The sequence below is a fragment of the Macaca nemestrina genome, chromosome 20 (genome assembly GCF_043159975.1).
Source record: "Macaca nemestrina isolate mMacNem1 chromosome 20, mMacNem.hap1, whole genome shotgun sequence".
NCBI lineage: Eukaryota > Metazoa > Chordata > Mammalia > Primates > Cercopithecidae > Macaca > Macaca nemestrina.
This window is the reverse complement of record NC_092144.1, coordinates 18643012-18663213: the sequence shown is the minus strand read 5'-3', so window position 1 is coordinate 18663213 and position 20202 is coordinate 18643012. Positions and strand designations below refer to the sequence as shown.

General features: G+C 52.3%; 2 protein-coding genes across 5 annotated transcripts in view; one reads left to right on the top strand and one right to left on the bottom strand.

Annotated features, from left to right (window-relative positions):
• LOC105467195 (MAU2 sister chromatid cohesion factor) overlaps positions 1-865 on the bottom strand; it is a 37420-nt gene extending 36555 nt beyond the window's left edge. For 2 of the 3 annotated variants that reach the window (XR_979394.2, XM_011717584.2), the window contains exon 1: positions 558-848. Coding sequence is in view for 2 of the 3 variants with exons in the window: in XM_011717584.2 (XP_011715886.1) it covers positions 558-833 (276 nt within the window). In the remaining variant the exon portion in view is untranslated. Of the gene's footprint in view, positions 1-557 lie in introns of all 3 variants that reach the window. The other variant, XM_011716988.3, reaches the window with a different exon arrangement.
• A 125-nt stretch (positions 866-990) lies between these two features.
• LOC105466589 (SURP and G-patch domain containing 1) overlaps positions 991-20202 on the top strand; it is a 46808-nt gene continuing 27596 nt past the window's right edge. Inside the window, exons 1-6 of one of the 2 annotated variants that reach the window (XM_024794192.2) lie at positions 991-1223; positions 5651-5822; positions 12613-12716; positions 16633-16860; positions 18667-18985; positions 19261-19361. In XM_024794192.2, coding sequence (XP_024649960.2) covers positions 1190-1223; positions 5651-5822; positions 12613-12716; positions 16633-16860; positions 18667-18985; positions 19261-19361 — 958 coding nt within the window. In that variant the 5' untranslated portion in view covers positions 991-1189. The remainder of the gene's footprint in view (positions 1224-5650; positions 5823-12612; positions 12717-16632; positions 16861-18666; positions 18986-19260; positions 19362-20202) is intronic. The other variant, XM_011715900.3, reaches the window with a different exon arrangement.

Genomic DNA, 20202 nt, shown 5'->3' with positions numbered 1-20202 from the left:
CACGAGACCCTCCAGAAACCACGAGTACCAAACTTCCACGTCCAAGGAGGAGGATGCCCTTCCAGGTTCCTGAGAGACCAGACTTCCGATTCCCGGGGGAATGCCAGGGGTCTCGCCTCCGCCAACCCCTACCCCAAGTCACTTTAGGTGGAAGCGTTTGGGGCTTGATGCTCCCGAAGCTGAACCAGGAGGAGCTAGTAGCTTCAGGACCCTGTGATGTCCCCATCGCCACCAACAGGTGGGATCCTCCTGAAAACCAGACGATTTGCGGATCCTGTTGCTCCCAAGAACAAGCAACTTTTAGACTAAAGTGACGGGGCTCCTGGAGCCCTGTCATCAGAGACGGGAAATAAGGCGTGGGGGGCGAGGCCTTCGTGTCCCCTGAGAGGCTGGTGGCTTTGGGGTCCGGCAGAGGCGGGCGGGGGTCCTGTGGCTTTGACGGAGGTCGCGCCCCCAGGTCGCCGAGGAGCGGCCCCCGCCCGTCGCGGTCGCGACCCGTCAGCCCAGGTCTTGCAAGGAGCCCGCGACTCCTCCCTCGCGGCCCGGCCCGCGCTCACCGCCTTCTCCAGGTGGCTGCGCGCCTGCTCGCTGTTCTTGGTGTGGTGATAGAGAACGGAGCCCAGTTGCAGGTGTGTACGGGCCTCGATGCGCTGGGGCGGCTTGAAGGGGAACACGGCCTGCAAGCAGTGCACGCACAGGCGGATTTTGGGCGGGCTGGAAGTGCGGAAGTGCTCAGCGAAGCCCAGAAGCGCCAGGTACCAAGAGTCGGCCGCCTCGGCCTGCGCAGCCTGGGCCGCCGCCGCCTGCGCCGCCGCCGCCGCCTGAGCCGCCATTTTGGCCTCCACAACAACAAGCCGCCGCCACAGGGAGGCGGAAGCAGGCGCGCGAGGCGGGGCCGGGCTCTCTCGCGGCTTCCGCGAGATCTGCCGCCCAAAGCATCCTGGAACATGTAGTTTGTATTTGGGATGACCGCCGCTCCGGGAAGGTGTAAAAAGGGCGACGCCGTCTGGTTATCATGACTGGGACTTAGGCATCGCCGATAGGATGAGGCTTTCGTTTCTGGAGGTAAAAAAACCCAGTCGTCCACGCAGGAATAGGGAGAGTCTGACCGAGGCGGACTACATCTCCCATCAGGCGATGCACACTATAACAGGGCCCCTTAAGTGGTGCCGGAGCATTGTGGGATTGGATGAGTCTCAAGATGGACAACCGGGATGTTGCAGGTAACAGCCCCCGCCTCCCCTCAGGCGCCTGCCTGGGTCCCTGGGGCTAGGTGTCTCCCCTTACTCCTCGGGTCTGTCTTATTGCGACCCGTGGATCCCTCGCTTCAGCCCGGGGCAGCCCAAAGCTTCGGCTTCTGCACCTCTTGGTTTCTCGAGACCCCAGACCCAGGTTGCTGGCCGCCCCCGCCTGGTTTGCTGAGGACGCACGGATCTCCGTAGAGGCCGCCACCCGGCTCAGCCCTGCCTCCCGTTTCCAAAACAACCGCCTTCAGGGCTGCTCCAACCTCCGTTCCCCAATACAGCGGCAACCTTGGGCTGTCCCTGCACCCCACTTTTCGTGGCAGCTGCCCTCTGGTTTGTGTCCCGCTTTCTGAAAAAGCTGCTTTTCCGAAGTGCTTTGAGGCTCCCTTGACACACTTTCCCGCGTCTTTTGACCCTCACTTTGCTGCAAACCTTGGCTTTTCTACTTTCCCAGAATAGAATGCATTTATCCATCAGCAAATACTTAGGGCGTGCTCACTGTGTGCCAGGCACTGTGCTAGGCGCTACGCCTGCAGCGGTGACCGAAGCAGGGCCCTACTTTTCTGGAGGTTGCTTTCTACTGGGGAGTCAGTGCATTAATAAGAAAATATTTACAAAGACTTACGTATGATGTGAGGTGGAGAGTGGAGGCTCCTGATACAGGGTAGTCAGGAAAGACCTTTTGTTTCTTTCTTTCTTTTTTTTTTGAGACAGGGTCTCACTTTGTTGCCCAGGCTGTAGCGCAGTAGCACAATCACGGCTCACTGTGGCTCCCTGGGTTCAGGTGATCCTCCCACCTCAGCCTCCCAAGTAGCTGGGACCACAGGTGCGTGCCACCACACACAGCGAATTTGTGTATTTTTTTTGTGTTGCCACGTTTCCCATGCAGGTCTGGAACTCCTAGGCTCAAGCGATCCTCCCACCTCAGCCTCTTAAAGTGCTGGGATTACGTCAAGGTGTGAGCCACCACACCTGGCCCAAGGAAGGGCGCTTTTAAGTAGAAGACATTTCAGTTGAGACAGTGAATGCCAGCTCTGGGAATCCCTGGAGGGTGGAGCTTTCCACACAGAGGGGGGCCAGTAAATGCAGAGGCCCTGGTAGGATGGGCTTGTCCTTTTGAAGAATGTCAAGGATGAAGCAGAAGGGAGGGGAACCATCTGGCAGCGCCTTGAAAATGGCCTTTTAGAATTCTTTTTTTCTGAAGCGGAGTTTCGCTCTGTCTCGCAGGCTGAAGTGCAGTGGCACGATGTCGGCTCTCTGCAACTTCTACCTGCCGGGTACAAGCCATTCTCCTGCCTCAGCCTCCTGAGTAGCTGGGATTACAGGTGCCCGCCACCGCACCTGGCCAATTTTTTTTTCTTTTTTTTTGTATTTTTAGTAGAGACGGGGTTTCACCCTGTTGGCTAGGCTGGTCTCGAACTCCTGACTTCAAGTGATTTGCCTGCTTCAGCCTCCCAAAGTGCTGGAATTACAGATGTGAATCACCATGCCCAGCTCAGACTTCTAAAATTTGGATTTTATTCTGAGTCCCATGGGGAACCTCTGAGGTGTCTTCCCTGTCTCAATGCTATCACCCTCGTCTGAAGACGTCATTGTCTGTTGCTTGGAGCCAGTGAGCCTCCCTGGTCTTGTTGCCTATGGATTCTCTGGCCGAAATGATTACCTAGTAGCCAGGATGAAAATAAAAAGACCCTGTGGATATTGGCCAGGTGTGGTGATCCACACCTAAAATCTCAGCACTTTGGGAGGCTTAAATGGGAGGCTCCCTTGAGGACAGGAGTTCAAGACTAGCCTGGGCAACATAGCAAAAACCTGTCTCTACAAAAACTAAAATAAATAGCTAGGCCTGGTGGAGTGTGCCTGTAGTCCTAGGTACTCAGGTGCTGAGGTGGGAGAATCTCTAGAGCCCAGGAGTTTGAGGATACAGTGAGCTATGATCATGCAACTGCCCTCTGGCCTGGGCAACTCAGTGAGACCCCATCTCAAAAAACAAAAAACAAACAAACAAAAAAAGGCGGCCGGGTGCTGTGGCTCATGCCTGTAATCCCAGCACTTTGGGAGGCCGAGGTGGGTGGATCACTTGAGGTCAGAAGTTTGAGACCAGCCTGGCCAACACGGTGAAATCCCATCTTTACTAAAAATACAAAAAAATTAGACAAGCGTGGTGGCAGATGCCTGTAATCCCAGCTACTCGGGAGGCTGAGGCAGGAGAATCGCTGGAACTTGAAAGGTGGAGGTTGCAGTGAGCCGAGATTGTGCCATGGCACTCTAGCCTGGGGGAAAAGAGCAAGAGTTCATCTCAAAAAAAAAAAGAAGGCGGCCGGGCGCGGTGGCTCAAGCCTGTAATCCCAGCACTTTGGGAGGCCGAGACGGGCGGATCACGAGGTCAGGAGATCGAGACCATCCTGGCTAACACAGTGAAACCCCGTCTTTACTAAAAATACAAAAAAAACTAGCCGGGCGTGGTGGCGGGTGCCTGTAGTCCCAGATACTCGGGAGGCTGAGGCCGGAGAATGGCGTAAACCGGGAGGCGGAGCTTGCAGTGAGCTGAGATCCGGCCACTGCACTCCAGCCTGGGCGGCAGAGCGAGACTCCGTCTCAAAAAAAAAAAAAAAAAAAAAAAAAAGGCTGGGTTCGGTGGCTCACGCCTGTAATCCCAGATCTTTGAGAGACTTAAATGGGAGGCTCCCTTGAGGACAGGAGTTCGAGACAAGCCTGGACAACATGGAGAAACCCTAACTCTACTGAAAATATAAAAATTTGCCAGGCGTGGTGGTGAGCACCTGTAATCCCAGCTACTCAGGAGGCTGAGGCAGGAGAATCACTTGAACCTGGGAGGTGGAGGTTGCAGTGAGCCGCGATAGGGCCACTGCACTCCATATTGGCTGACAGAGTAAGACTCTACCTCAAAAAAAAAAAAAAGCCACTGGGGCACAGTGGCTCATGCCTGTAAATCCCATCACTTTGGGAGGCCAAGGTGGAAAGAATGTTTGAGACCAGCCTGGGCACTATAGGAAGACCTCATCTCTATGAAAAAATTTAAAAATTAGCTAAGTGAGGTGGTGCATGCCTGTAATCCCAGCTATTCAGGAGACTGAGGTGGGAGGATTGCTTGAGCCAGGGAGGCGGAGGCTGCAGTGAGCTGAGATCACACCACTGCACTCCAGCCTGGGAAACAGAGCCGGACTCTGTTTCAAAAAAAAGACCCAATGAATCTTGTCATTCTTCATCTTAGTGCTTCTCCATCACTCCCCAAAGCCCTTATAATAAAGCACAGGGCTGGGCGCATGTCTGTAATCCCAACACTTTGGGAGGCCGAGGTGGGCAGATCACGAGTTCAGGAGATCGAGACCATCCTGACTAACACGATGAAACCCCATCTCTACTAAAAAACAAACAAACAAACAAAAAATTAGCCAGACATGGTGGCGGGCGCCTATAGTCCCAGCTACTCGGGAGGCTGAGTCAGGAGAATGGCGTGAACCCGGGAGGCAGAGCTTGCAGTGAGCAGAGATCGCGCAACTGCACTCCAGCCTGGGCGACAGAGCGAGACTCCATCTCAAAAAAATAAAAAATAAAAAAATAAAGTCACCGATGCTCTGACATGCCCTGCCTCTCTCTGTCCTTGGAGCAGGCTCCTCTAACCATGCTGCTCCTTGGATGTACCAGCCTTCTTCCTGCCCTGAGCTTTCGCATATGCTCCTTGTGCCCAGATATCTCCCTTTTGGCTTTTCATGATGCTGGCTTCTTATTTGTTTTTTCTGGTTTAAATACCTCTTCCTCTCGTTTTTATTTTCTGGGTGCCCTACCTGCATATGTACTCTCCTGTTACTATTTTTCACCATTTTTTGGTTTCCAGCAGAGCTCTTACAATATTGTGCAGTTACTTTTTTTTTTTTTTTTTTGAGACGAAGTCTTGCTCTGTTGCCAGGCTAGAGTGCAGTGGCACCATCTCAGCTCACTGCAACCTTTGCCTCCCTGGTTCAAGCAATTCTCCTGCCTCGGCCTACCTAGTAGCTGGGGTTATGGGCACAGGTCACCATGCCCAGCTAATTTTTGTATTTTTAGTGGAGACAGGGTTTCACCATGTTGGCCAGGCTGTTCTCGATCTCCTGACCTCAGGTGATCCACCTGCCCTTGCCTCCCAAAGTGCTGGGATTACAGGCATGAGCCTCCACGCTGGCCCGAAAGTTACTCTTTTGTTTTGGGTCTATTGTCTTCCCAGCCCGAAGCAGGTCCCACGTGGGCAGAGACCTGCACGCTCTCTCTGTTACGTGTTTGCTGAATCAATGAACCAATAAATGTATAAATTAATCTGAACATCAGTTGCTCTCTGGCCTGTCACAGCTTCTTGGGGTGTTTATGGAGTGAAGGTGATTTCTGACGTACTCCTTTTCCCTTCCCAGGAAAGGCTAACCGGTGGTTTGGGGTTGCTCCCCCTAAATCTGGAAAAATGAACATGAACATCCTTCACCAGGAAGAACTCATTGCTCAGAAGAAACGGGAAATTGAAGCCAAAATGGAACAGAAAGCCAAGCAGAATCAGGTGGCCACCCCTCAGCCCCCACATCCTGGCGAGTAAGTGCCTCCTGGGGCCTGGATGGGGCCTGAATGGGAGTCTTTGAGGGTCACCATCACAGGGTTTGGCTTGTGAGGGCAGTCAGCGTGTGCTTGCACCCAGCCATAGCCTGATGATCCAAGGAATGACCCAGATGCCCTTGGGAGGCTCACTGTGGCAAGAGAGAAATGAGGAATACGTGGGAGCCCAGAGGACAGCCTGCCAGCTCATCCACTCAGCAGTTACTTACTGTCAGCCAGCTGTGGTGTGGTGCAGAGGGCAGGGGTATAACAGTGTAAAGATCTCTGCGTTGAGTCCAGATGTGCTGCCTCACACCTGTAATCCTAGCCTTGGGGAGGCTGAGGCAGAGGATCACTAGAGGCCAGGAGTTTGAGACCATATTTGCCAACATAGTGAAACCCCACCTCTACTAAAAAATACAAAAAATTAGCTGGGCATTGTGGTACTTGCCTGTGGTCCCAGCTGCTCAGGAGGCTGAGGCACGAGAATCTCTGAGATCTGGGAGGCAGAAGTTACAGTGAGTTGAGATCGTGCCACTGCACACTACCCTGGGCCACAGAGTGAGACTGTCTCAAAAAAAAAAAAAAAAAAAAAAAACTCTGCCCTTATGGAGTCACAAACTACTAGCAAAGGGATGTGGGTGCCACCCCAGAGCTCCTGGAAGATAACACAAGGCAGTGTGTTCCCAGGCCCCGTGGCCACAGTAAGGCCACAGAGAAGCTTTGCATCCTGAAAGCCCAGGTGGAGCCGGCCACTGAGGAAGCAGAGAAAGGCCTGCCCAGCAGAGAGCAGAAAGGGGAGACAGCCCATATGTGGAGGGCCAGCCTGAGCTGCTGTACCAAAGGGGCTGTCCCTTAGTGGATGGGAGGTGGATGGTAGCTCAGCAAGGGTTTCCTCTTGCCTGTCCTGAGAAACACTGATGGCACCAAGGGTTTTGATCAAGGGTTGGTGTTATGATGAGGATGATCAGATCCAAGATTTTTTGGCTGGAGGTTGACAATCTGAGATGCAGGCCCCTTCCTCTGTGGTCTGGAATATAGTGTGTGTCAACCTTCCCCAAGGCCTTGTCCCAGTTCTAGCCTTTCCTTTTCTTTTTTTTTTTTTCTTTGAGACGGGGTTTTGTTCTGTCACCCAGACCGGAGTGCAGTGGTGGGATCATGGCTCACTGAAGCCTTGAACTTTTGGGCTTTAGCAGTTCTCCTGCCTCAGCCTCCCAAGTAGCTGGGACCACAGGCACATGCCACCATGCCTGGCTAATTTTTTCTATTTTTTGTAGAGATGAGGTATTGTTATGTTGCCCAGGTTGGTCCCGATCTCTTAGACTCAAGTGATCCTCCCACCTTGGCCTCCCAAAGGGATTACAGGTGTGCCCACTGCACCCAGCAGCTCTTGCCTTTTCTTTTTTCTTTTCTTTTTGTTGCCCAGGCTGGAGTGCAGTGGCGCAATCTCAGCTCACCACAACCTCTGCCTCCCAGGTTCAAGCGATTCTCCTGCCTCAGCCTCCCAGGTAACTGGGATTACAGGCATGCGCCGCCATGCCTGGCTATTTTAGTATTTTTAGTAGAGACTGGGTTTCTCTATGTTGGTCAGGCTGGTCTCAAACTCCCGACCTCAGGTGATCCACCCGTCTTGGCCTCCCAAAGTGCTGGGATTACAGGTGTGAGCCACTGCGCCTGGCCAAGAACCAGCATTTTCATCTCCCAGTATTTGTTACCAGTGGTTTTCAGGTAGGAGCCTTTCACTGTACTCTACAGCCTGAATGTGATTTCTTGTCTTTCATTGTCCCCACCTCTTCCTGGTCCCTCCTGAGTGAAGTTCTCTGAGGGGTGCCCAGAATGTCCTGGTTGTTTAGTGTCAACATTGAACCTCCTCTTTCATATAAAATTACTTCTACTCCTTTTTTTAAACTTTAAAGGTAATTCACGTACATGGTAGGAAATCCAGGAAGTAGAGGAGAGGTAAACAAAAAACCAAAGTCACTCGTAACTCTGCAACCCAGAGATAAGCGCTGGTTGAGTGTTGAGGTGTTTTTCTATTTAATTTAATTTATTTATTTTTGAGATGAGTCTTGCTCTGTCACAAAGACTGGAGTGTCGTGGCACCATCTCAGCTCACTACAACCTCCACCTGTTGGGTTCAAGTGATTCTCCTGCTCAACCTCTGGAGTAGCTGGGATTACCAGTGTGCGCCACCATGCCCGGCTATTTTTTTGTTTGTTTGTTTGTTTTGAGACAGAGTCTCACTTAGCTGCCCAGGCTTGAGTGCAGTGCTGTGATCTCGGCTCACTGTGACCTCCGCCTCTTGGGCTCAAGCGATTCTTCTGCCTAGCCTCCCAAGTAGCTGGGATTACAGGAACCCACCATCATGCCCGGCTATTTTTTGTATTTAAGTAGAGATGGGGTTTCACCATGTTGGACCAGGCTGGTCTTGAACTCCTGGCCTCAGGTTGATCCTCCCACCTCGGACTCACAGAGTGCTAGGATTACAGGCATAAGCCACTGAACCTGGCCATTTTTTTGTATTTTAATAGAGGCAGGGTTTCACCATGTTGACCAGGCTGGTCTTAAACTGCTGGCCTCAGGTGATCTACGCGCCTCTGCCTCCCAAAGTGCTGGGATTACAACCATGAGCCACCGCGCTGGGCCTATTTTATTTCAGAGGCAGGATCTCACTCTGTCACCCAGGCTGCAGTGCGGTAGCACCATCATAGCTCACTGCAGCCTTGAATTCCCGGACTCAAGCTATCCTCCCACCTCAGCCCCTTGAGTAACTGGGACTACAGATGTCCACTGCCATGCCCAGCTAATTTTTAAATTTTGTGTAGAGATGGGGTCTCACTATGTTGCCCAGGCTGGTTTCAAACTTCTGGGTTCAAGTGATCTTCCTACCTTGGCCTCCCAAAGCATTAGGATTACAGGTGTGAGCCGCTGCTCCTGGCCCGATATGTTTGTCTAACAATTTTTTTTTTTGAGACGGAGTCTCGCTCTGTCGCCCAGGCTGGAGTGCAGTGGCCGGATCTCAGCTCACTGCAAGCTCCGCCTCCCGGGTTCCCGCCATTCTCCTGCCTCAGCCTCCCGAGTAGCTGGGACCACAGGCGCCGCCACCTCGCCCGGCTAATTTTTTGTGTTCTTTTTTTTTTTTTAGTAGAGACGGGGTTTCGCCGTGTTAGGCAGGATGGTCTCGATCTCCTGACCTTGTGATCCGCCCGTCTCGGCCTCCCAAAGTGCTGGGATTACAGGCTTCAGCCACCGCGCATGGCCACAATTTTTTTTTTTATTATTTGAGATGAAGTCTAACTCTGTCGTCCAGGCTGGAGTACAGTGGCACGATCTTGGCCCACTGCAACATTCGCTTCCTGGGTTCAAGCGATTCTCCTGTCTCAGCTTCCCAAGTGACTGACTGGGATTACAGGTGCCCGCTACCATGCCCGGCTAATTTTTTGTATTTTTAGTAGAGATGGGTTTTCGTCATGTTGGCCAGGCTGGTCTTGAACTCCTGACCTCAGGTGATCCGCTTGCCTTGGCCTCCCGAAGTGCTGGGATTACAGGTGTGAGGTACCGCACCCGGCCTTTCTAACAATTTTTAATTCAAATGTATTTCGATGTAAGTAGAACCACACTGTAGATATAGTTTTATATCCTGCCCTTTTGTTTTTCCTTTAACATTGTATATGATTGCTTGTCTAAAATTTCAGCTTTTCAGGGCTGCCCCATCTTCCTTGTGGATGGCCTGTCATTTATTTAACCAGTGCCCCTTGTTGCTTTATTTAGGTTATTTTAGTTCTAATGAACTACACATTATTCCTTTTTCGTTTTTAAAGGAAAAAGGCTAGCCCTGTGGACTCCATGAGCTTTTAGCACCATTGGTACATCCAAAGTCATGTGGATTTAAAAAGCAGCGTATGTGAGGAATTTGAGATTGGAGCAGGATGGTGTGCTATAGTAGGAAATGGAAGAAGTGGAGTGTGTGCTGTGATCACAGCCTTATTTCCTCTGACTTCTAATTTAGAGAGCAAAATGAAGATATATACCAGTGTTAATGGTGGCTGTTGCAAAGTAGGTAGACTTTGTTGGATTTTCCCATTCCTTTCTATGTTTCAGTTTTTCCTTTCTTTTTAGTTTTTTTGAAATGGTCTTACTCCGTCACCCAGGCTGGAGTGCAGTGGCATGATTGCAGCCCACTTCAGCCTTGACCTCCTGGGCTCTGGTGATCCTCTGGAGTGCTGGGACTATAGGCATACACCACCACACCCAGCTAATTTTTTGTATTGTTTGTAGAGATGGGGTTTTCTCCATATTGCCCAGACTTATTTCAGTTTTCCTTTTTTTTTTTTGAGACGGAGTCTCGCTCTGTCACCCAGGCTGGAGTGCAGTGGCCGGATCTCAGCTCACTGCAAGCTCCGCCTCCCGGGTTGACACCATTCTCCTGCCTCAGCCTCCCGAGTAGCTGGGACTATAGGCGCCCGCCACCTCACCCGGCTAGTTTTTTGTATTTTTTAGTAGAGACGGGGTTTCACCGTGTTAGCCAGGATGGTCTCGATCTCCTGACCTCGTGATCCGCCTCTCTCGGCCTCCCAAAGTGCTGGGATTACAGGCGTGAGCCACCGCGCCCAGCCTTATTTCAGTTTTTCTACATTTCCATTTTTTCCATAATGAGCCTCTCTTACTTTTTTTTTTTTTTTTTTTAAGAAACACGATCTCACTCTGTTGCCCAGGCTGAAGTGCAGTGGTATGATCATATGTCATGGCAGCCTCAAACTCCTGGGCTCAAATGATTCTCCTGCCTCAGTCTCCTGAGTGGCTGGGATTACAGGGATGAGCCACTGTGCTTAGCCAAAGCCTGTGTTTCTTTTTTTTTTTTTTTTTGAGACGGAGTCTCGCTCCGTCGCCCAGGCTGGAGTGCAGTGGCGTGTTCTGGGCTCACTGCAAGCTCCGCCTCCCGGGTTCACGCCATTCTCCTGCCTCAGCCTCCCGAGTAGCTGGGACTACAGGCACCCGCCACCTCGCCCGGCTAGTTTTTTGTATTATTTTTAGTAGAGACGGGGTTTCACTGTGTTAGCCAGGAAGGTCTCAATCTCCTGACCTCGTGATCCGCCCATCTCGGCCTCCCAAAGTGCTGGGATTACAGGCTTGAGCCACCGCGCCCGGCCGCCTGTGTTTCTTTACCCATGTGGGCCTGCAGCTCAGAGCTGGGGTCTGCAAGCATTTCTTCGGGCATCACACATTTCTAAGAAAACAGCCAAAACAATCTTGCTAGAAGAATCACAGGGCATTTTATATTTTATCTTCACCCTCTCCCTCTCCCTCTTTTTTTTTTTTTTTGTGCAAAGTATACGTTTTACTTTTTTTTTTTTTTTTTTTTTTTTTTTTTTGAGACGGAGTCTGGCTCTGTCGCCTGAGCTGGTGTGCAGTGGCCAGATCTCAGCTCATTGCAAGCTCCGCCTCCCGGGTTTACGCCATTCTCCTGCCTCAGCCTCCCGAGTAGCTGGGACTACAGGCGCCGCCACCTCGCCCGGCTAGTTTTTTGTATTTTTAGTAGAGACAGGGTTTCACCGTGTTAGCCAGGATGGTCTCGATCTCCTGACCTCGTGATCTGCCCGTCTCGGCCTCCCAAAGTGCTGGGATTACAGGCTTGAGCCACCGCGCCCGGCCACGTTTTACTTTTTAAAGAATCTGTTTTTAACAAGTTTAACACAAAGGCAAACCCAGGGGCCTAAATATATTTAAATCAAATGTATTTAATTTGATTAAATATTAATCAAAGCTGGGGACAGCTGATACACTGTTGTCAGAGCTGCCCTTCATGCCTGTCAAAAAATGGCATTGGCCAGGAACAGTGTCACATGCCTTTAGTCCTAGCAACTTGGGAGGCTGAGGTGGGACCATTGCTGGAGGCCAGGAGTTCAAGACCAGCCTGGGCAACATAGCGAGATCTTACCTCTACCAAAAAAAAAAATTTAAAAAATTAGCCAAGCATGGTGGCACAAGCTTGTAGTCCCTGTTATCACACCATTACACTCTGCACTTTAGCCAGGGCAACGGAGCAAGGCCTTGTCTCTTAAAAATAAATAGGTCGGGCGCAGTGGCTCACACTTGTAATCCCAACACTTTGGGAGGATGAGGTGGGAGGATCGCTTGAGGTTAGAAGTTTGAGACCAGCCTGGCCAACATAACGAAACCCCATCTCTACTAAAAATACAAAAATTAGCCAGGTGGGGTGGCACATGCTTGTAATCCCAGCTGCTTGGGAGGCTGAGGCATGCAGTGAGCCAAGATTGCGCCACTGCATTCCAGCCTGAGAGAGAGAGAGAGAGAGAGAGAAAGAAAGAGAGAGAGAGGAGAGAGAGAGAGAGAGAGAGAGAGACGTGTAGGCCCTGCCTTAGAGAACTCTAAGGTCTAGCAGGAGGGCAGATGTGAGTCAGTAACAACCCAGATAATTAACTAGCAAGGGAGGACAGGTGCTGTGCGGAGAGAGCAGGAACCATCTTGTTGGAGGGCCATTTGAACCTGGAGGGTTAATATTCAGGCAGAGATAATACATGAAGTATTGCTCTTATCAGAACAAGATTGTTCCCAGTTTACCATACCGAAGCCTGCTGTGCACACTTCGCAGTAGTCTCCTGAAATCTCTGGGGGCTAGTTTGGGGTCCCTGTAGGTGAGAGTGCTGGGGTGTGTTAGGGACCGTGATGGGCGAGGTGATGGCCTCATCCTCATCCTCATCCTCGTCCTCTGGTGCCCTCACTGCTTCTCTAGCCAGCTCACCCTCTCTGTCCTCTGTCTTGGTTCTAGAATCACAAATGCACACAACTCTTCCTGCGTTTCCAACAAGTTTGCCAACGATGGTAGCTTCTTGCAGCAGTTTCTGAAGTTGCAGAAGGCACAGACCAGCACAGGTGAGTGTAGGCCTCCCCTTTCCTGGTGCTGTCCTTGCATCTCCCCCTGGGGTTGCCGGGCATGTGGGAAGTGACGGGTCCCACCTCAGACTCCTTCTGCTCACCCATAATCATAGATTGCCCTCGTTCCACGCATACGTGCACCAAAGGCATAAATAAATAAATAATACATAAATTTTTCTTTTTTTTTTTTTTGAGACGGAGTCTTGCTCTGTCGCCCAGGCTGGAGTGCAGTGGCACCATCTCAGCTCATTGCAAGCTCCGCCTCCCGGTTTCACGCCATTCTCCTGCCTCAGCCTCCTGAGTAGCTGGAACTACAGGCGCCCGCCACCATGCCCAGCTAATTAAATATTTTTAGTAGAGACAGGCTTTCACCATGTTAGCCAGGATAGTCTCCATCTCCTGACCTCGTTATCCACCCACCTCAGCCTCCCAGAGTGCTGGGATTACAGGTGTGAGCCACCCCGCCCGGCCAATAATTTTTGTTTTTTTGAGACAGGGCCTCACTCTTGCTCAGGTTAGAATGCAGTAGTGCAATCATAGTGCACTGCAGCCTCAACCTCTGGGGCTCAAGCAAACCTTCTGCCTCAGCCTCCCGCGGCTGGGGCTACAGGGGCATGCCACCACACCTGGCTAATTTTTGTATTTTTTGTAGAGTTGGGATTTCGCCATGTTGGTCACTCTGGTCTTGGACTCCTAAGCTCAAGCAGTCCACCTGCCTCAGCCTCCCAAAGTGTTGAGATTACAGGCTGGAGCTGTTGTACCCGGACCAAGTAATAAATACATAAATTAATACCAAAAGGGGCAGGCTGGGTGCAGTGGCTCACGCCTGTAATCCCAGCACTTTGGGAGGTGAGACGGGTGGATCACCTGAGGACAGGAGTTCGAGACCAGCCTGGCCAACCTGGTGAAACCTTGTCTCCACAAAAATTAGCCGGGCGTGGTGGCAGGCGCCTGTAATCCCAGCTACTCAGGAGGCTGAGGCAGGAGAATCTCTTGAACCCAGGAGTTGGAGGTTGCGGTGAGCCGAGATGGCGCCATTGTGCTCCAGCCTGGGGGACAAGAGCGATACTTTGTCTCAAAAAAAAAAAAAAATTACCAAGGTGGCAAATATAGACCCTGCCCTCAGTGTGCTTACCCTGTAGGAGCAGAGACAGATAAGTCAGATTTCAGTCGGGGGCAGGTGGAGCCATGATGAAGCCCTCCCCACACTTGCGGGACCACTTTGGGAGTTGGAGGCATCCCTAAGCTGGGTCAGCTTGAACCCACCAGCAGGAGTGAGCAGGTCTTCTGCAGACAGGGTTTGCAGGGACACTGGGCTGACCTGAGACACCTGAGCTACATCAGAGAACAGCAGATTCTGGGGACTGCTACTGCTGAGGTGTCGGGTGGGCAGGCAGCTGGGGGCACCCAACAGTGACCACCGGGGCACTGGTGTTTATTGGGTAACACCCTGTGTGCCAGGGAATGTGGACTTAGTGCCTGCCATGTCCCTTGCTCCGTACAAGCAGACGACGCCTGTGCTCTCAATCCTCTGAAGGGACACCTCTTTCTACCTCTGTTTCCCTTTGGTAGACATCTGATAACACATGTCGTGTTTTCTTCTCTCAGAATTCATAGATGTCGGCTGGGTGCGGTGGCTCATGCCTGTAATCCTAGCACTTTGGGAGGCTGCAGGGGACAGGATTGCTTGAGCTTGGGAATTCAAGACCAGCCTGGGCAACATGGCTAAATCTGTCTACAAAAAAAATACAATTAGCCAGGCATGGCGGTGCATGCTTTTAGCCCCAAGTACTTGGGAGGCTGAGATGGGTGGATCGCTTTTGGGCCTGTGAGGTGGAGGTAGCAGTGAGTGGAGATCGCATCTCTGTACTCTAGCCTGAGCAACAGAGCAAGACTCTGTCTCAAAAAAAGAAAAAAAAAAAGAATTCATAGATGTAACATTTTGCCTTTGATACTCCTGATCTTTTTTAATAATGAAAAATACTCACTGGGCACAGTGGCTCACACCTGTAATTCTAGCACTTTGGAAGGCCGAGGCAAGTGCATCTCCTGAAGTCAGGAGTTCGAGACCAGCCTGGCCAATGTGGTAAAACCCTGTGTCTACTAAAAATACAAAAATTAGCCGGGCATGGTGGCACACCCCTGTAATCCCAGCTGCTTGGGAGGCTGAGACGGGAGAATCGCATGAACCTGGGAGGCGGAGATTGCCATGAGCCGAGTTCGCGCCACTGCACTTCAGCCTGGGCAACAGAGCAAGAGTCAGTTTCAAAAAGGGAAAAATAAGAATACCAGAGGTTGAAGTCCTCCCATCCCCCTTTCTTACAGGAAATAACTGTCGAGAAATTGTGTGTCTGACAACTGCTGTTGTCCTCTCACTCAAGCAGTATGTGCCATAGTTTCAGATGTTTGACCGTTTACCCAGATGACGACATAGTGTGCATTTTGTTCTAAGCTTTTTTCTCTTACTTGACATGATTTTTTTTTAGGTCTAGATGGTACATCTAAATCTTACTGGGTTCTGTAAGCAGCTAGTTGCCTCCATTTCCACACTTTCCATTTAGGAAGCTAAGGCTTAAAAAGATGAAGCCGGCTGGGCGTGGTGGCTCAAGCCTATAATCCCAGCACTTTGGGAGGCCGAGACGAGTGGATCACGAGGTCAGGAGATCAAGACCATCCTGGCTAACACGGTGAAACCCCGTCTCTACTAAAAAATACAAAAAACTAGCTGGGCGAGGTGGCGGGCACCTGTAGTCCCAGCTACTAAGGAGGCTGAGGCAGGAGAATGGTGTGAACCCAGGAGGCGGAGCTTGCAGTGAGCTGAGATCCAGCCACTGCACTCCAGCCTGGGTGACAGAGCGAGACTCTGTCTCAAACAAAACAAAACAAAACAAAAAAAAACCAGATGAAGCCCCTGCCAGGCTTGGTGGCTCATGTCTGTAATCCCTTTGGGAGGCTGGGGTGGGAGGATAGCTTGAATCCAAGAGTGTGAGACCAGCCTGGACAACCTAGCAAGAACCCATCTCTGCAAAAAAATAAAAATAAAATTAGCCAGTCATGATGGTGAGCACCTGTAGCCCCAGCTACTCTGGAGGCTGAGCTGGGAGGATTGCTTGAGCCCAGGAGTTCAGGAGGTTGAGGCTGCAGTGAACCATGATTGCACCACTGCACTTCAGCCTGGGTGACTGAGCGAGACCCTGTCACTAAAAAAAAGATGAGGCCCACAAGTGCAGAGCCAGCCTCTATCTAATGGTCTGGGAGCCCTAGTCCTGTTCTCAGGGTGGTGAGCTGGCCAGTTTCATGATGCTGCTCCCCCCCAGACTCAGGGCTCTTCCTGAAGCTGTCACACACCAGCCCTGCCCCATCCCCTGCTTTGCTGTGGGTGCTTCTGCACTGTAGGTCCTCTGGACAGCAAGGTATGGGCTAGAATGGCTGGTCTTCAGGTCTGCACCTGGACCCCTTGTCAGTGCCCCAGGGGATTCCCAGCCTTCCCCAGCGGTAGCAATGCCTGTGCAAAGAATGGGACCCCTGTCTCTAGGTTGGTTGCCTACAGGTGTGCAGTGTAACAGGCCAGGTGGGTAAATCGTCACCCACGGAGCTTCTGCCCATGTCTCTTGATTTTGGGATTTACTGACCAGAGCCCATTGTTAATGGTGAAACAGCTGGTCCTCGACCTTTGTCAGGTTTCCTAGGGAACAGCTAAGAAATGTTAACCCGAGGCCAAATTCATCCTAGAATGAGGAAGGCTGGTTTGAGTCCCTTCCCCATCAGGTCTCAGGGTGAGAACACCCAGTAGTCTGGCCCCGGTCAGTTAGCCTGGCCACAGACCTCCAAGGGAATGGTTGTAAACTAGGATTTGGGGACTCGGGAGAGGTACCCAGCACCCTGAGTGCGCATATCCTTCCTTCTATACCAGATGCCCCGCCCAGTGCTCCCAGCGCCCCTCCCAGCACACCCACCCCCAGTGCCGGGAAGAGGTCCCTGCTCATCAGCAGGCGGACAGGCCTGGGGCTGACTAGCCTGCCAGGCCCCATGAAGAGCTACTCCCACGCCAAGCAGCTGCCCGTGGCACACCGCCCAAGTGTCTTCCAGTCCCCCGATGAGGACGAAGAGGAGGACTATGAGCAGTGGCTGGAGATCAAAGGTAAGTTGTGGGAGCTGCTGCTCCCCCACCACCAGTGCCCGTGCTCTAGCAGGTGGGATCTGTGGTGGGCAGGGCAAGTGCTGCCAGGGGCGTGGGTGCTTTGGGCTGAGTTGCAGCCACCAGGTCTCTGAGCTGAGCCTTGGGCCCTCTGGGGTGAGGAGAGCAAAGGAGGGTGAGGGGCAGGGCTGGGGTGTTGCTGGGCATCAGCGCGTGGGCTTCATCTTGGGAGCAGCGGGATCCATCTTCCACTCACACAGCGGCTCACCCAGCCAGGGCAGGGGCGCACGCCCTTCTCGCATTTGCTCCAAAAGGGCATCCTCATATCCCTTCTTGGAGGAGCTTCTAAGGCTCTTCAGCTGAGCCCTGGAGGCCCCGAAGCACTGCCCCAACCATGGGTTACTGTCCCCTGCGTTTAGGCCAGAGGTATGAGCCGCAGGTTGGAGGGTGTTCTCTCCTATTCCTAGGAAAGGACGGTCACTGGTCATGGGTGAGCTTGTCCAGATCCCCCACCGTAGAAGGGCAAAGGGGGTGGCTGTGGTGACAGCATTGCTAGCAAGTCTAGCCCTGTCCACATTCAGAATGAGGCCCCGTGACACCTGAACTGCGTGGAGGGCTGGCTGGTGAGGTCACGTCACCCTGACAGCACAGACTGAAGCGACCGTGGAGTTGTGCCATGACAGCTTTGAGACCCCTTGCTTCTGGCTGTGTGTCCGAGCGGATCAGAGGCCAGCCTGGCCCCTGGGCCATTAGTCAGAATGGAGCTGGTGTGTGTCCTTTCCTTAGAGAGGTTCCCCTGCAGCTCCAAGGGTACCCTGTTGGGAACTGCTGCATTACAAGGGGTATCGAGTGTCTCGAGGCCCTTGAATTGAAGCTCATTATGGCCCACTGTCTGCGTGGCCTCAGAAACCCACCTGTTCCTGTAAACAGCGACCAGTTCAGGATTGTTGCTGGGCCTGTGGCAGGAGGGCGACCTAGGGTGAAAGATGGTCATGGAATGCCCTTGGGACCTCACAGCGGCGCTTGCTGGGCCACACACTCCCCACCTCTCCCCGATTCCCAGTAGCCCAAGCAACAAGGGGAATAAGATTAGCCACAGATCTGGCATGTTACCCAGTTGCCAGGTACTTGCTGGCAGTGAGAAATTCCTCCTGTGCGTCTTCTACAAGGGCTGCGATCTGTGTAGTAGCTGACAAACTCAGCCTCAGAAACAGGCCAGGGAAAAAATGCAAAAGCACGTTCCACATGGCTCAGTGGGGAGGCTAATCCATATATAAAAATATATCTTTATAGCTCTGTTCACTGAAAAGGCCCCGAGATAATGATTAAGCCCGTGGCATTGAGCATCCCTAGCGCCCAGATGCTGGTCTGGAGACGCAGTTTCTCATGGAAACCGACTTCTTGGAGAAGTGGCTGGCTCTGGGTCTGGGCAGGAAGTGTATGAGATGATCTTGGAGCGCCCTGTCCCGGCAGATGGCAAGGAGGCCATCAGAGACTCCTGGGGCCATGTCCAGAGCCCTCAGGAGCCAGCTTGAAGAGGCTCCACCGGCTGCAGAGCTTCTATGACACTAATTGCCATGGATCGAAACCCACCCAGTGTGTTTAAATCAGAGCTCATAATGGTATTTTTAAAAAAAGAATGTGTCATCTTTGAAGGATGAAAGGGAACCGATGTGTTATGCTGAAAACTGGTAAAGAAAGAAAAGAATTAAGCGTTTCCCCCCCCACAACCAGGGGAAGCTGGATATATTTTCTGCTAGCTTCCAGCCTGGAGCTCACCACAGCCTCACACACTTCTCTCCCACCCAGTGTGTCTCACCAAGACAGTGAGACCAACTCCCCCCTCATCATGGTGTTTTGTGCCTGGACTCGGGACGCCCGACAGCCTCCTGCATCTCACACTCTTCTCCCCCCACCCCTCTGTCGTTGTGGTCCGTAGAGAGAGTGTGCCTATTGACTGTGGGGTGTGTGAGTTGAACCCCAGTACTGACAGCCTCCTTAAAGTTTCACCCCCAGAGGGAGCCGAGACTCGGAAAGTGATAGAGAAATTGGCCCGCTTTGTGGCAGAAGGAGGCCCCGAGTTAGAAAAAGTAGCTATGGAGGACTACAAGGATAACCCAGCATTTGCGTGAGTATCTCCGGGGAAGGGAAGGCCGTGCTATTGAATGAATTTGCTGCACAGTCGCACGTGCGGGGCTGGTTGCTTGCTAGCGTGGGCCGGATGCTGTTCCGAGCGTTTTCTGATTCTCACTAGAAGTGACGAGTGGCTCCCATGTGGCACGGAGACTTGCTTTTGGGTCCCTGCTCGCCAGCCTGCCTTTTTTTGTGCGATAGAAGCTACAGGGATACGCCTGTCACAGATACTCATTTTTCCCTCTCTTCTGCAAACTTCCTCCTCTCCAGATTTTTGCACGATAAGAATAGCAGGGAATTCCTCTACTACAGGAAGAAGGTGGCTGAGATAAGAAAGGAAGCACAGAAGTCGCAGGCAGCCTCTCAGAAAGGTAGGTGGACAGAGTGGGCGGGAGGTTCTGGGGAGGCCTGTGGACATACCGTGCCCCAGTGTGGAATCGGGGTTCCTGGAGGCGCTGGAGTGGCACTGTGTGGCACTGGTGGTTGAGGTCAGTATTCTCCCAGGCATCTGGGGTCACTCTGGGAATGGGTCTGACACCACCTTCCCCCTCAGTGCTCCAAGGACCTGGTGAAGCCTGAGTGTCAAGCCACATGTGTGGGGTACACGGGTGCTCTTGGCGATCGAGGTCACTCCTGGGAGATCAGTTCAGGGCAGTACCCTGGGTAGAGGGGGCTTTTGCTTGTTGGTTCTTTGTTACGTTAACAAGTGTTAATGAGCCCCAGCTTCCTCCTGGGCACTGAGGACAGGGCAAGGCAAGTGTAGTGTACGGCTGAGGACCTGGGGGACAGACACTGTCAGCTGGTGCAATTCGGATGGGATGAATTTCAGGGGAAGGGGAAGGGGAAATACGAGCTGGTGAGCTGGTCTTCGACTGCGATGACATAAAATCCCAGCCAAGTGTTGGTGGGTGGGCGGGATTGATGTTCAGGCCAAGCGCGGGCTGCAGAGGTTTGTTCCTTGTGTTCCCTGTGGCCCTGTGCCCTGAGCCTCTCCCAAGGAAAGGAGGCCCAACAGCACCCCCCAGCCATGTGACCTGGGATGCTCCCATCTCCCCTCCTACCCCACCCAGACCTGCTGTCACGTTTGGATCGTTTGTCCCGGCTCGTGTCCCAGGCCCTCTTGACCTCCCTTGTTGGACAGGGTAGGGGGGCAGGGGGTGGGGGCTGGAGGTGTGTTATGAACTCTGGCGTCTGGTCCCAGTGCAGTAATCT